This window comes from Bombina bombina, chromosome 6, assembly GCF_027579735.1.
Source record: "Bombina bombina isolate aBomBom1 chromosome 6, aBomBom1.pri, whole genome shotgun sequence".
In the NCBI taxonomy this organism is placed as follows: domain Eukaryota; kingdom Metazoa; phylum Chordata; class Amphibia; order Anura; family Bombinatoridae; genus Bombina; species Bombina bombina.
Window position 1 is genome coordinate 868,320,290 of NC_069504.1, and position 17,245 is coordinate 868,337,534.

The 17,245-nt window shown below is 36.4% G+C and overlaps 1 protein-coding gene across 2 annotated transcripts in view; it reads right to left on the minus strand.

Moving 5' to 3' along the window:
* LOC128663816 (dnaJ homolog subfamily C member 3) overlaps window positions 1-16,818 on the minus strand; it is a 51,011-nt gene extending 34,193 nt beyond the window's left edge. The window contains exons 1-6 of one of the 2 annotated variants that reach the window (XM_053718338.1): window positions 16,710-16,818; window positions 16,334-16,463; window positions 16,112-16,222; window positions 15,875-15,999; window positions 15,327-15,401; window positions 2,714-2,857 (exon numbers count right to left, since the gene is read on the minus strand). In XM_053718338.1, coding sequence (XP_053574313.1) covers window positions 2,714-2,857; window positions 15,327-15,401; window positions 15,875-15,999; window positions 16,112-16,222; window positions 16,334-16,415 — 537 coding nt within the window. In that variant the 5' untranslated portion in view covers window positions 16,416-16,463; window positions 16,710-16,818. Of the gene's footprint in view, window positions 1-2,713; window positions 2,858-15,326; window positions 15,402-15,874; window positions 16,000-16,111; window positions 16,223-16,333; window positions 16,467-16,709 lie in introns of both variants that reach the window. The other variant, XM_053718337.1, reaches the window with a different exon arrangement.
* Window positions 16,819-17,245: the final 427 nt, after the last annotated feature.

The window sequence follows — 17,245 nt, forward strand, 5'->3', positions numbered from 1 at the left end:
AATATGTTGTTCAGAGACCCACTGAAGTCTTGGCACCAAGCCCACAAATTTCTGAAAAAAATCATGTCATATATCAAGTTACCTGCCCATTGTTAAAAATCCAGATTTCCCAGCGGGTTCGGAGACCCAGCCTTTCTTAGTTTGGGAACGGAGAGGGCTAAACTCGCTCAAACATTTATTAGACCCCCTCACAAGAACGGTTACAATTTTTGGTACCCTACAAAGGGAATATGGGCTGCCTAGGACCCACTTTTATGCATTCTTACAGGTGCGTCACTACGTCGGTACCTTGATCAGAGACAAACCAGAGTTTTGGGAGGGATCCCCCTTTCGTATCACTCAAGCATTATATCAAATGGGCAAGTTCTCTCTATCAGGGATATACCAGACACTCTTACATCAACGCTTACAGGGTCTACAGAAATCTTTGCAGACTGGTTGGGTTCAGGAAGGACTTGGGGAAATTACGTGGGAGGAGATTCGGAACGGTTTGGAAAAAAAAAAAACAGCCACTTTGTCCGCTATGTTCAGGGAATCCCAGATACACTTCCTCCATAAAGCTTATCTTACGCCAAGAGCGTTAGCGAAGTGGGTGCCCACTTGGTCCAACAAATGTGTCAAATGCGCAATGGAGGCTCCTAACCTTTTACACTATGTTTGGGAATGCCCGCCAGTTAGGCAATATTGGGGTAAAGTACAATATTGGATCAATCAGGCCTTACAGATACAGTTCACTTTACACTCGGAAACTATTTTATTCCTACACTGGGAATCACAACACAAACAACAGGATGCAGTGTTGAGTTTAGTGATCTTGGTAGCTAGAAAGTGTATACTGAAAAACTGGACGGTGAGAGGGGGCCCCTCTTTTAAGGGTTTTAAGAGCTTACTGAAATTACAAATATTCACGGAGCAGGTGGATGTTAGAATAGATGTTCAGAATATACTGAGCTTATTCTTGCGTAAGTGGCGCAGACTCATACTAACTTTTGAGCTAGAGATGCAAAGGATGATTCTGATGCCGTTTAAAGACTCCGTCATCCTTATGGAGGGTGGACTGAGGGGAGAATGGGAACATTTATTTTGAGACGTGACTGTTAGGTCCTGGGTTGATTGATCTCCTCTTGCTCCCTCTAGCTTTCCCTCTTTCTTCCCTGCCCTCTTTTCTTTTCCCCCCTTTTTTTTCCACTGCTGGGCCTCACGATAAGCAACGTTTATCAAATCCCAGTTTTTTTAGTTAGTTAGGATTTTTTGATTTGAGACAGATAAGTTAGATCTAGTCTACTTAGACTAGAGAGTTGAGGAGAAAATGGTAAACATACGTGTTGGGGGAGTGAGCTCACACACATGTAAGCAATAACATCTAAGAGTTGAGATATACTGAATAAACCTAGAAAATGAGATATATAAATAACATAGCATGACGTCAAAGTGTTCAGGAAATGTTTACTTAATATGCTAAATGTATACAAATACTCATTTACAGGGATGGTATTATACCATGTGCCTCTTTTTGTGTGTTTAAACTTGTGTATGTGATGTCTTGCTCAACAATAAAAAGATATAAAAAAAGGGGATATTAACTTGGTTTATCTAGCTAATAAATGGAATATAAGCTTAGGAGATACAGAAGTTAACCCTGGAAAAATTAAAGTCGATAACTACGGTGGAAACGAATACACTCTCCGCTACCTGGAGGGAAGCACATGTTAAAAACTTATCTATAAGACTTATTATACACCAGAAAAAGTTTTTTTTTATGGAAAAATTCCAGTTTTAATAGGTGCCCGAAATGTCAACTTTTAGCGGCAAATCTACTCCATCTAATATGGCAATGTCCAAAAACTAACCAATTAAACTTTCTTAAGAACAGATAGTATTTTAAGTTGATAAATACAATCAAGGGGTAGAATATAAACTGGTAAATACTGCAATTTTAGCAGCTAGAAATATATATGTGCCATTGACAATTCCCTGTTTTAACAGTGCTATCAACATGCAGAATGGGCGTAATTTACATCCCCCACACAGTTTGCTCTATAATATATGGCGGTCCCGCTGCCCTCCTAGCTCAGGAGACATTATTTAAATTTACTGCACGGGTTATCTAAATAATAAATTAGAAGCTGCAGACACCAGAAGCTAAAAATTACACTCACTCTGAACTTCACAGATAAACAGAGCTTGTAGGGCTAAATCCATGGAGCACTGAATGTACATTTCAGCGGACAGTGTCCCTGCAGCACCCAATATGTTAGTTACATAACCCGTGCAGCAAATTTAAATAGCATGTGTGGCACTAATAGGGCAGGGTGGACCAGCACATGCATGTTTTTTTGTTTTGGTTTTTATCGTTACTAAAGATCCCCATGTTATCAGTCACTGACTTGGGAGCAAGATGTGTGGGGAGAGTAAATTACAATCTGAACTGCAAGCCAATATCAGCACTGCTAAAACAGGGAAGTTTATTCTTATTTTTAACTCCTTTAGCGGCAAACTTGTTAAGAGTGTCAATGGCACATATAATATAAACATAATTCTTTATTAAAATAGGGCATTTTTTATTTTTTTAATGCACTGTCCCTTTAAGTGTGACAGATATCCTCTCTGGAAGACACACAGTGTGCTCTGCTGGCAATAACTGACAGAATAATGAGAGCCAGCAGCATGTCCCTTATCACAGGGGGACACAGTGATCAGCTTTAGTTGTTACCTCAATCACTCTCTCCAGAAGAGCAATAGTTCCACTGTAATCCTCTGTGTCATAGGCTGCCCACGCTGTGTCTAGATTTTCCTCTACTTCCTTCACTCGCTGCATCATGGTTTGTGCTTCCTCATTTGTTGGGTTACTTAGCAACTAGTAAAGAAATAAAATACCTTTTACCTGTTCTCACTGGCAGCCACACTCTTAGACTAAAAGATGCAATAAATGCACTGCACCACAACACACCCAAAACGTCAGTCACTTATTTTAGTTTATTTTTCATTCTCTTGCCAAACAGCAACAAAAACATTGCTAAAAAAAATTCTGCATGCAGAAATAATATGGTTCACCAACAAAACTATCTAATGGAAATACCAATATTATTTTATGTAAAAAGGATCATGGAAATTCCAATTATTGTTTTTATTAAACAGTGTTAAAAGGGGACTCAATGTTCTATAATGAAAAAGAGTAACCTTCACACTTGTCAAAAGTAAAATGTTAAATAAAAGTGATTTAAATAAAAATTGAGACAAATACTGAAGTATTGTTTTTGTACTTCCTGCTAACCCTCACTGGCTGACAGGGACAATTGCCTCGGTTTTATTGTTTGAGAAGGCCACAACTCTGCAAGTGCATATGTCCCCTTAGAACAATGAAAAACGTTGATTACAATGTGCCTTTAAAATAACGTAGCAAAACCAAAACAGCCTACATCTATATTAAGCATATATTCTTAGCAATAAAAAATAAAAGACAAAACAAATTATGTAAAATGATAAAATATCCATGGACAATTAAAAGGGACAGTCAAGTACAAAAAAAAAAAACTTTCATGATTCAGATAGAGCATGTAATTTTAAACAACTTTCCAATTTATTTTTATCACCAATTTTACTTTGTTCTCTTGGTATTCTTAGTTGAAAGCTAAACCTAGGAGGTTCATATGCTAATTTCTTAGACCTCGAAGGCCGCCTCTAATCTAAAAGCATTTTGACAGTTTTTCACCACTAAAGGGCCTTAGTTCATGTGATTCCTATAGATAACATTGAGCTCATGCATGTGATGTTACCTAGGAATGAGCACTGATTGGCTAAAATGCAATTATGTCAAAAGAACTGAAATAAGGGGGCAGTTTGCAGAGGCTTAGATACAAGGTAATTACAGAGGTAAAGCGTGTATTATTATAACTGTGTTGGTTAGGCAAAACTGGGAAATGGGTAATAAAGGGATTATCTATCTTTTTAAAGAACAACAATTCTGGTGTTGACTGTCCCTTTAAAGACACCAGTTAAAGGGACATAAACCCCAAAATTTTCTTTCATGATTCAGCTAGCGAATATAATTTTAAACAACTTTCTAATTTACTTCTATCATTTAATTTACTTAATTCTCTTGATACTCTTTCCTGAAAACCATATCTAGATAGGCTCAGTAGCTGCTGATTGGTGGCCGCATATGGATGCCTCATGTGATTGGTTGACCCATGTGCATTGCTATTTTTTCAACAAAGGATATCTAAAGAATGAAGCAAATTAGATAATAGAAGTAAATTGGAATGTTTGGTTTAATGTCCCTTTAATGACTGGAGCTTGAAAGAGGGGGTGCTATAAAATTGTAGATGGGTTTAAAAAGGACTTTAAACACTAAATACATTTTATAAAACATAGTACTGAGGATATTCCCCGCCTCCCCCTAGTCACTGGTGCTGCCCTGTGAAATCTATCTTTCACTACATTTGAGTGCTGACTTGTTTGCACACAAGCTATACCTGCAGGGTAGTCAAAGTTCCAAAATGGCGACACCCATGATTAGAGGGAGGTGCATGAAATGTGTTTAGAGTTCCTTTAAGAATGAAACTAATTCAGTTATACACCGTTTTAGAAAATAGACAACAGAAGAGACACTCAAGGCAGAAGTTTACATATAGACATATCTTGATAATATCCATTTGCACAAACAAACAAAAAAGTATGAATGACAAACATAACTTTATAAACATGCACATATGCATAGTGAGGACATTTATATTTGTAAGCTTTGGGCTATGGATATTATGGGGAACTATTTTTTTCAAGCTGCACCTGTAGCTTCTGGGACCTTGTGGCGATCCTGCAACTACACATTTAAGAAGCAGTTCTAGCTTAGCCTCCCCGCAACCTCGCTCGTTCAGGGTGATTAACAGGATCTGCTGCTGCAGAAGAGCAAGGAACAAAATTGTACAAGAGAGCTCTTGTGCAATCTTAAATTCCGCCACACAATGTTAAATCACAAGTGGCAATTACTGACGGACAGGTTCTCTGCCTGAGAACTTGTCTAGCAACAGCTTGATAAATGTATCTTTATATATGTAATCTTCTGCATTAGGTGTGTTTAGTCTCTTCTGGATGTTATTGGATCCCCTACACTTATTTTTTCTCAGAGCCATCCACAATTTCACAAAACTATTCCTACTCTATGTGCTCACATCTGTATACAAATTCTCAAATCCAGAATCCAAACTTTTAATTATTATTTTTTTTTTTTAAAGAAAATGATCACAATTTACTATTTATCCCTGCCTGTAAGTCACAATCTTCTTAGTCTTTTGTTTTAAAATGCAAATAAAATACAAACAAAACAAAAAAAACACCAGTTACTATTTATTTAAAACAACAAATATTACCTTTCTGATTACAGTATAGTGCTATCTGTCTGGTGGTACTGTGCATACTAAAGTAGTAAAAATTATATTTAAAAAACCTTTAAAGGGACACTGTACCCAAATTTTTTCTTTTGTAATTCAGAAAGAGCCTGCAATTTTAAGAAACGTTCTAATTTACTGCTATTATCAATTTTTCTTCGTTCTCTTGCTATCATTATTTGAAAAAGAAGGCATCAAAGCTTTTTTTTTATTTCAGTACTCCGGACAGCACTTTTTTATTGGTGGATGAATTTATCCACCAATCAGCAAGGACAACCCAGGTTGTTAACCAAAAATGGGCCGGCATCTAAACTTACATTCTTGCATTTGAAATAAAGATACCAAGAGAATGAAGAAATTTTGATAATAGGAGTAAATTAGAAAGTTGCTTAAAATTTCATGCTCAATCTGAATCACAAAAGAAAATTTTTGGGTACAGTGTCCCTTTAAGTTACATCTATAAGCTGTATTATGACATGTAAATATTGCCTACATTACATAAGATATTATTGTTTACACTTAGTCCCATCCCCTCTCCAAACGGTCCTATTTTAAAGATTCAAATATTCCGAAATCCAAACTTTCTCCGGTCCCAAGCAGTTTGGATAAAGGGTTTTCTACCTCTATCATTTTGTGCCGTTTAAACTTTTGAACACGTTTACTTCATGATTTGTTAATTTCTTCATATTGATCGGCATTGCTTCAGACCTTTAGTGCTAAAATACATTCTGGAAAGCTTATCTTTCTATATGAAAGGAGAGTGCAATAAAAAAAAAAAAAAAAAAAAAAAAAAAAGGTACATTGGATCTTACAAATACACATGCTTAAAGGGACATAATACTCATATGCTAAATCACTTGAAACTGATGCAGTATAACTGTAAAAAGCTGACAGGAAAATATCACCTGAGCATCTCTATGTAAAAAAGGTATTTTACCTCACAATTTCCTCAGCTCAGCAGAGTAAGTTCTGTGTAAAAAGTTATACTCAGCTGCTCCCAGCTGCAGGTAAACAAATTTTAAAAAAATGAAGAAATGAACAGCAGCCAATCAGCATCAGCAGTGCTGAGGTCATGAACTCTTACTGTGATCTCATGAGATTTGACTTAACTCTCATGAGATTTCATAGTAAGCTTCCTTTACCTGATTGGTGAAATAATATGAGAGTGCACGATGCTAGTCCCTTCAGATGTCCCAGGACAAACACACTAAAATGCTGCTTAGAAATCCTTTACAATGGGAGGTGGCTACTGAGGAACTTTTGAGGTAAAATATCTTTCTTTTTTACATAGAGATGTTCAGGTGATATTTTCTAATCAGCTTTTTACAGCTATGCTGCATCACTTTCAAGTGTTTAAACATTTGGGTATTATGGCCCTTTAAAGGGATATGAAACCCAAAAAATTTATTTTGTGATTCAGAAAGAGAAAAACCATTTTAAAATGTTCCAATATACTTCTACTATAAAATTTGCTTAATCCCCATGATGATATTCTGTGTTGAAAAAATAACTTGGTAGGCATCTGGAATAATACATGGCAGGAAATAGTGCTGCCATCTAGGGCTCTTGCAAAACTGCTGCCATATAGTGCTCCAGAAATAGGTTGGCGCCTAAGCATTCGTCACTGCTTTTCAACAAAAGATACCAAGAGAACAAACAAATATTGATAATATAAGTAAATTAGAAAGTTGTTTAAAATGTCATGCTCTGAATAATTAAAGGGACACTGAACCCACATTTTTTATTTCGTGATTCAGATGCAATTTTAAGTAACTTTCTCATTTACTCCTATTATCAATTTTTCTTCGTTCTCTTGCTATCTTTATTTGAAAATGAAAGCATCTAAGCTATTTTTTGGTTCAGACACTGGACAGCACTTGTTTATTGTTGGGTGAATTTATCAACCAATCAGCAAGAACAACCCAGGTTGTTCAGCAAAAATGGTCCGGCATCTAAACTTACATTCATGCATTTCAAATAAAGATACCAAGAGAATGAAGAAAATTTGATAATAGGAGTAAATTAGAAAAAGGTTGCATGCTCTATCTGAATCACGAAAGAAAAAGATTGGGTTCAGTGTCCCTTTAAAGAAACATTTTGTGCTTTATATCCCTTTAAATACTTTATGAGAGGCGTAGAACTGATTTTTCGTCAACAAATGAATCATTTCTGTTTTCTGCTGAGGGCCACACAAAAACGTTGGGCAGCCCTGGTGTAAGGGGTCTAGAAACATGATAGACAGCTACTAAATGCGAAGAGCTGCTGTGTTCTAGCAATGTCCAGATCTAAATGACAGCCCAGATACTTTTCATCTCTGTTTGCCTGTAGCTTGGTTACACAGCTGCAAGGTCTTGACCTTCTACCTCCTCCTCCAGTTACTGGAGATGGCAATGCACACAGAAACCAGGAAAAACGTGTAGGGCACATCAAGGGGTTCAATCACTGCTGCATATGGGCAATACAGGGTTAAATCACTGTTGAGAGCATGTTACAAATAACTGATTGTCAGTCACAGTGTTAAAGGGACAGTCTACATCAAAATTGTTATTGTTTAAAAAGATAGATAACAACTTTACTACCCATTCCCCAGCTTTGCACAACCAACATTGTTATATGAATATACTTTATAACATTTAATCCTCTAAAGTTCTGCCTGTTTCTAAGTCACTATACACAGCCGCTTATCGCGTGCTTTTTTTTTTATTAGCTCCTCACAACAAAAGACTGCTAATTCATGTGTGCCGTACGGATAACATTGTGCTCAGGTCTCACCACTGTTCTATTACAAACCTAGAAGCATGACAGACAGACAACATACCCAGCCGTTAACGCTTAAGAACATGAAGGGCTTGTTTGTAAGCAACTGTCAGTTTCTTGTCAAAAGATGAATTAAAGGGGCATGGTACTGTAAAATTGGTTTCAGATGGATTGTTATACAAGCTGAAGAGTATTTAAATGGACAGTCTACAATAGAATTGTTATTGTTTTAAAAGATAGATAATCCCTTTATTACCCATTCCCCAGTTTTGCATAACCAACACAGTTATATTAATATATTTTTTACCTCTGTGATTACCTTGTATCTAAGCATCTTCTGATAGCCCCCTGATCACATGACTGTGACTGTTTATTAAAACAACTAAGATTACAAAGAGCGCCTATGTGTTTGTAATCTTAGTTGTTTTAGCATTTTACCTTTAGGGTTTAGCTAGGGACCCTAATTTCCAAGGAGCTATAAGGAACATACACACGTCAAGCACTGTGAGACACACTTTAAATGATGTGACTGGTTATTATCTATTGTCTTGTGCTAAATCTTAAATAACTTTCTGTGCCTGAACACAGTGTTGTCTATATAGCCCACGTGTACTTTCAGTCTCTTTGTGATGAAAAGCAATTTAAAAAAGCATGTGATAAGAGGCAGCCCTCAAGGGCTTAGAAATTAGCACATGAGTCTGCCTAGGTTTAGTTTAAACTAAGAATACCAAGAGATAAAAGCTAATTTCATGATAGAAGTAAATTGGAAAGTTGATTAAAATTACAAGTGACTAGACTGTCCCTTTAATGTATAGAAAACTGCTTCTCTATGTTTATCTCTCTCAATATACGCAAAAACCCTATACTTAGGTACTGTACGTTTCATTTTAATTGCTAGAATAAACATAAAGGTGCCAATTTCCAATACAATTCAGGTGATGCAGCTTAGGAAAACATTATCAGAGCAAGTAACTAACAAGATTTCATTTCTGCTGATGTATCTTGCATAGATAGCTTTTCTATAGAGAATTATACAGCATTAATATCTTCAGTATAGGTGGTGGCTCAACAGAAAGAAATATCAGCTATTTCAAATTACAACATAAAAAGTAAATGAGCTATTTGCTAAACAAATTAATAAACTCCAGCATATAAAATGGATCAAAGTCAACACAGTACAATGTCCCTTTAAAAGGGACAGTCTACACCTTATTCATCTTAAAGTCTTACCTTAGATTAAGCTGCAAATAGCCTCCTGCACCCTTTCTATATCATGCAGCTAGAACAGTAAAAAAGTTATTTTAAAATGAATATTGTTCCTGGCCACTTTGAAATGGCTGTCAAGCTCCGCCCACTGATGACATCGTGATCTGGGCTGCATCTAGACACTCTGCTTAAAGTGAATGTGCATTTTGATGATAAAATGCCTGTTTTTTAAAAATCCCATTAAAAACAGGGGCACTTTAATTCATCAAAATTTACATTTCACTTGTGTTGTGAAAATACTTATCTTTTAATCTTGACAGCCACTGCATCGCTTCCTCCGCCCGTCGCAAAGCCTCTTCCTGGGTCTAAAATGAAGACTCCGGCTTCCTCCAATCACAGCGTTGAATCAGACACTGATTCCCCTGAGGGGGAAGCCGTGATTGGAGGATGGCCGATCTTTCATTTCTGACGTAGGAAGAGTCTTGCGACGACTGGGGAAAGATGGAACGGCTGTCAAGATTAAAAGGTAAGTATTTTCACAACACGAGTGAAATGTAAATTTTGATTAATTAAAGTGCCCCTGTTTTTAATTGAATTTTTAAAAACCAGGCACTTTATCATCAAAATTTACATTCACTTTAATAGCATTGCCAATCCAATTAGTGAGTTTTTTGTAACTAGTGAACCCATTATGCAGCCCCGAATGTGAAAGGTGTAGACCGTCCCTTTAAAGGGACATTCTATACCAGAAATGCTATTGTTTTAAAAGATAGCTTATCCCTTTATTACCATTCCCTAGTTTTTCATAACCAACACAGTTATATTACTACACTTTTTACCTCTGTGATTATCTTGTATCTAAGCCTCTACAGACTGACCCCTTATTTCAGTTCTTTTTACAGACTAGCATTTTAGACAATCAGTGCTTACTACTAGGTAACTCCACGTGCGTGAGCACAGTTTTATCTATATGACACACATGAACTAGCACCCTCTAGTGGTGAAAAACGGTCAAAATTCATTCAGCTTAGAGGCGGTCTTCAAGGTCTAAGAAATTAGCATATGCACTTCCTAGGTTTAGCTTTCAACTAAGAATACCAAAAGAACAAAGCAAAATTAGAGATAAAAGTAAATTGGAAAGTTGTTTAAAATTACATGCCCTATCTGAATCATGAAAGTTTATGTTGAACTAGACTGTCCCTTTAAGTTCACAATGATTTCAAATGTGAAATCTACAGTAGATTCCAAACTCCTGCTCAGTACACACCTTTATTAAATGTTTACTCTATGTTCTCCAGCCTGACTTTCCTAGCCGTAAGTAACTTTAAATGCTGCTACATAAGACTTGGCAAATTTAATCAGCTTCAACAATTTTTGTATGTGACATCAAATTAACCTTTAGGCCTAGATTACGAGTGACCCTCTGTAGTAGAAGGAAGTGATCCTTTGAAATGCGTAAGGGATACGCTAGCCAGTCAGACATTTCAGCTTTATTGACTTATGTTTTAAAGTTTTTAGTGGTTATACAGTGGTATATTACGCTAATTTTACTATATACACTGTACTGGTTATCAGGGTATTACACATTTGGACATATACTCTGATATGGATACCAAGAGAGAATTCTGTTCCTTCTATCACTATATACACACCTCATACGTTTGAGGTGTGGAAATGTGAGTGGTATTTGTTTGTTTTTTTAATTTGTTTGTAATAAAAACGTTATTGCGCTATATTTTTCTTTGTGCTCTCTTTCCCTCACATTATATTTTGGCGATTGGGGAATATGCGAGTGGATTACGGACTCTGCCATACTCCAAAAGATCAGGAAAGACTAGCAATCACGGGAAGAGTCCACATACTTACCGCATATCGATTGAGGCAACTTCTAGTGACACCTAACCAACTTTATTGTGTGTGTGTGTGTATATATATATATATATATATATATATATATATATATATATATATATATATATATATATATATACATACATACACTTCTATGCAAAAGTTTACACCCCTGACAATTTCCATGATTTTCATTTATAAATAATTGGGTGTTTGGATCAGCAATTTCATTTTGAGCTATCAAATAACTGAAGGACACAGTAATATTTCAGTAGTGACATGAGGTTTATTAGATTAACAGAAAATGTGCAATGTGCATCAAAACGAAATTAGTCAGGTGCATAAATTTGGGCACCCTTGTCATTTTGTGGATTTGAACACCTGTAACTACCTAGCACTGATTAATTGGAACACACAATTGGTTTGGTGAGCCTGGTTTGGTGAGCCCATTAAGCCTTGAACTTCATAGACAGGTGCATCCAATCATGAGAAAAGGTATTTAAGGTGGCCAATTGCAAGTTGTTGTTCTCTTTGCCTTTCCTCTGAAGAGTGGCAACATGGGGGCCTCAAAACAACTCTCAAATGACCTGAAAACAAAGATTGTTCAACATTATGGTTTAGGGGAAGGCTACAAAAAGCCATTGCAGAGATTTAAGCTGTCAGTGTCCACTGTGAGGAACATAGTGAGGAAATGGAAGACCACAGGCACAGTTCTTGTTAAGGACAGAAGTGGCAGGCCAAGTAAAACATCAGAGAGGCAAAGGATGGTGAGAACGGTCAAACAGCCCACAGACCACCTCCAAAGACCTACAACATCATCTTGCTGCAGATGGTGTCACTGTGCATCGTTCAACAATTCAGCACACTTTGTACAAGGAGAAGCTGTAAGGGAGAGTGATGCGGAAGAAGCCTTTTCTGCACACACGCCACAAACAGAGTCGCTTGAGGTATGCAAACGCACATTTGGACAAGACAGCTTAATTTTGGAAGACGGTGCTGTGGACTGATGAAACAAAGATTGAGTTATTTGGTCATAACAAGGGGCGTTATGCATGGCGGCAAAAGAACACAGTGTTCCAAGACAAACACTTGCTACCCACAGTAAAATTTGTTGGATGTTCCATCATGCTGTGGGGCTGTGTGGCCAGTACTGGGAATCTTGTTAAACTTGAGGGTTGCATGGATTCCCCTCAATATCAGCAGATACTTGAGAATAATGTTGAGGAATCAGTCACAAAGTTGAAGTTACACTGGGGCTGGATATTTCAACAAGACAACGATCCAATACACTGCTCAAAATCTACTCTGGCATTTATGCAGAGGAACAAGCACAATGTTCTGGAATGGCCATCCCAGTCCCCAGACCTGAATATCATTGAAAATATGTGGGGTGATTTGAAGAGGGCTGTCCATGCTCTGCAACCATCAAACCTAACTGAACTGGAGATGTTTTGCAAGGAGGAATGGTCCAAATTACCTTCATCCAGACACTCATTACAGGCTATAGGAAGCGTCTAGAGGCTGTTAGTTCTGCTAAAGGAGGCTCTACTAAATATTGATGCAATATTTCTGTTGGGTTGCCCAAATTTATGCACCTGTCTAATTTCATTTTGATGCATATTGCACATTTTCTATTAATCCAATAAACCTCATTTCACTACTGAATTATTACTGTGTCCTTCAGTTATTTGATAGATCAAAATGAAATTGCTGATCCAAACACCCAATTATTTATAAATGAAAATTATGGAAATTGTCTAAACTTTTGCATACAAGTGTGTGTGTGTGTGTATATATATATATATATATATATATACACAAAACTCTTTTTTTGTTTTTTCTTTCAACAAGGTGACGTTTCAGCTGTGCATCATTGGAGAAAAAGAAAAAAAGGTTGTGTATGGTTCAATTATTTATTTTGTATGATTTTTAAATTACATATATTACAAAAGTGCACAATGAAAATCGTATCTCCTTCCCTTACGAAATGCAGTATACGCACATTAATCCAGACACCCTTTTTTCATGGTAAAAACGGGCTTTAAAGAATTCCACCAGGGAAATAGAAGTACCAGCAATCATTCTTAAAGAATATTGTTAGCCCAGAGACCTTTAGATCATCAGGCCCTAAGTACCCAAAAATAATAATATCTGCACCTAAACCCCCACCTATAATTATAATCCAGGGATATAGCATCTGAACAGGAGATAAGTCTGAATCAGAAGCTTTTTAGTGCCGCAGAAATATCTAGGGTGGTTTTGGACAAAGCAAGTCTAATGCATTTAAAGTAGTATTTCTATAGACTCAGCTGAGCTGGGGTGGTCTTAATATGGATTTTGCCTTTACAGATATCACATTTACATTTGTTTTGCACATGTCAAGAGATTAACATTTCCTAACATCAGTGATCTGGACGTTAAGGCTGCTAATCATGTCTAGGATAATAAAGTATCTATACCAAAATGTTGAGTTTAAAACAGGATTGAAGTAACCATTATTGTGCAAAAATCACTTTATCTCATTTTTTAGAGCATGTCATTTTAGCACTAGCAACCCTGCAATGCTATATGTTTAACCCATGAGTGCCTCTATCTCTGGAGCAGCGGAGCACTGCTGATACCAAGTAGGTACTGTCTGTAAGCCAATCAGGAGTGGTAGTTGTGCAAGAAGTGCAGGAGACTAGGTCACAATCATATCCACTTATCATCAACAGTTCTCTGCAGGTCTTGTGTGGTACTTTAACTATGTGTTTAACCTTTTAAGTGGTTAAAAACACATACCATTGCAGGATCACTACTGCTAAAAAGACATGCTCTGAAATGTCCCTTTAAAAATATATAACTGACACAAGAAAAGAAGGACAATTCTAACAATATAAAACTTAAAGGTACATGAAACCCAAAAAATGTATTTCATGATTCAGATAGAGAATACAATTTTAAACAACTTTCTAATTTACTTCTATTATCTAATCTGTTTCATTATCTTGGTATCATTTGTTGAAGGAGCAGCAATGCACTACTAGTTTCTAACTGAACACATGGGTGAGCCAATCACATTCAATATATATATGCAGCCACCAATCAACAGCTAGAACCTAGTTTCTCTGCTGCTCATGAACTTGCCTAGATAAACCGTTCAGCAAATGATAACAAGAGAAGGAAGCAAATTAAATAATAGAAGTAAATTGTAAAGTTGTTCAAAATTGTATTCTCTATCTGAATCATGAAAGAAAATTTTTAGGTTTCATGTCCCTTTAAGATTCATACATAAATAAAATAAACGTTGCACCTTATAAAAGTTTAATGTATGCACAAATAAAGTGTGTTAATAAAGCATTAGCATTTCCCTGTGTTTTGCTTTGCATATCTGAGTGATCTGAATAGTACTTGGGTATTTTTAGCGATATTACAAACATTATACTAGTTAAAAACTAGAATACCACTTTACAAGGAAATAAAAGTTAACATGATTCCTTAATCAGTTTTATAAATAGCACATACAGCATTACCGCCCCTTTAAACTTATGGTCATCATCTTATACAGCTTACGTACCTTTAATTTTCACAAGAGCAAAAGTCTTTCCTCTTACAACCACAAGTACATATACTTTTTTAAACCTGATAATATGGACACATCTGAAACAAAGTATTTCAGTGTGCGAACTTGGTATACCAAACCTATAAGATGCTTATCTATAGAAGTATGCTGCATCATGTTCAAATGGAAATGCAACCATCATATCTGAAGATTTGACCACTGTTGGTCTGTAATGCTTATAAAACCTCATGACCAGTCAATACAGTAGATTTGCACAATGAACAAAATGCATGATAAAAAGACAATTCAATAGCACTTAGTCTGAACTTCAAATGAGAAGTAGATTTTTTTCTGACAAATTTCAAAGTTATTTCTATTTCTACTCCCCCTGCATCTTGTGACAGCCATCAGCCAATCACAAATGCATATACGTAAATTCTGTGGATTCTTGCATGCTCTTTCTATCTCTATCTGAATCCTGAAAGTTTAATTTTAACTTGAGTGTCCCTTTAACTAATACAATTATCAACAACAAAATTGCCTGAAAAGTATTTAATGGCATTAAAACTAGGATAAGCACTCACCACTGCTTGAAAGTCCTCGCTGGCCTCTTCAGTGTCCCCCTGCTTTAGAAGGATATTGCCTCTCTGAAGCCTGGCCTGTGGAAGATAAAACCACTAAATATAGGTAACTGTTTTAAGTAATTATGCTGCAATTAAAAAAGCACCATCACCCGATTAAGCCCATACTGTAGAGTATTTTAACCACATAATAATGCAAAAAGAAAATTCTAATGCGATTTACGATTGCACTATTGAATGTGTATAACTGTGTGTGGTTTAACACCTTTTAAATTTGTTAAAAACATAGTTAAAGTAGGCTCTAGAGCAGCAAACACTACTGGAACGCCAAGAGGCTTTTATATGTAGCAATCAATCACCAGCTAGCACCCAGTGGAGAATCACTGTTCTTGGGCCTTCCTAGATATGTTTTTGAACAAAAAGATACCTAAAGGACAAAAGGAAATGTGATAACAGCACATTGAAAAGTCCTCTTAAAACTGCATGTTCTACCTGAATCTTGAAAGTTACATTTTGACTTTCATGTTCCTTTAATCCTCTCAGAAACTTACAGCCATGAAATCAGATTTCAGCTCAATTGCTTTGCTGAGATCAGGAAGTGCTGATTTGAATTTTCCCATTGCTAGGTATACGGCTGCCCGCTTATAAAAAGTAAGGTAATTTGTTTGATCTCCCTCTGCAAATAAAAAGTAAAAATTAAGAAGAGATCAAGAAAACAGGAAACGTGTAATGCTTGAAAGAAGCAAAATATTGTCTTCACTTTGTGCCAAGTAATGGTGCCAACTCACCTACAGCAGAATGATAATGAGAAAGGGCTTCTGCCAACTGTCCAGCAGCTAGGAGTTTTCTACCCATCTCTAAGTGATTTTCAATTTCTGCATGGCTTATAGCTAATAGTCCTATACACAAAACAATAAGTTCACATATCTTTAATAAAATATATTCATTATTTACTGTCAATAACAATTAGCCATGAGATTGATTAAACACATAGCAGATTCACTCCTCACCATCAAGCTGGAGGTCAATAATAACACAAAGGAGGGAGAGAGAGGACAGCACCCCACTTAAACCACGTTTGTCTCTCTCCATTCCTGGGTCTCTCTTTTTTCAGGATGCCACCTGTCTCACCCTGCTGCTCTGCTAACACACAAACATATTTATTACTAATAGAAGGAAACGTACTTAGAATTAATAAAATCAGTAAAGCATTTGTTGTGTGCATACTCATACATAAATATTTACACTAATTTTCTCAGTGCTACATCTATAAATAGTTTATCTATTCCATTATCATTAACTAAAATCATATTTTATTATTATATGCATTTAATGGGAAAGCCAGAGGAATACCATACTATATATAACAATTTAACAAGTCCATACCTGCAGCTTCAATATTAGTGCTTACTGTACATCCTACATACACATTGACACACATTCGCTTCCGCTTCCGGTTACCATAAAACACGTCTGCCAACCAAAAGCTTCTTCCAGGCTCTATTTTTCTATACTTCGTGACGGAATCCAATGGAATTGTATTTTGAGATAGCGTGGGGGCAATTGATTGGTTAGGAAGAAAAAGGCATTGAAGCCGAGTTCGGGCGTAGTTCCACATTCTCTTGTTTCCTATTGGCTGAACGATATCGTAGTTGGCTAGATTTAGAATGATTGACAGTCTGGATATGTAAAGACTCATTTACGTGAAATCCCCACCTTTTTGTGTGTTATATTCAGTTATTGGGGATTACCCGTAAAGTGGCTGTGGTGTGGGTTAATTTAGATATTGCTTTCTGTGAGGAAGCTGTAATATTTGTGCATTGCATTTATATGCATGTTGTTCCGTTGTTATCCCGAGTACTCAGACAGTCCAGACGTGCTAACAATGACATTCAATTATTGTTAAAATCAGTGAAATTCTA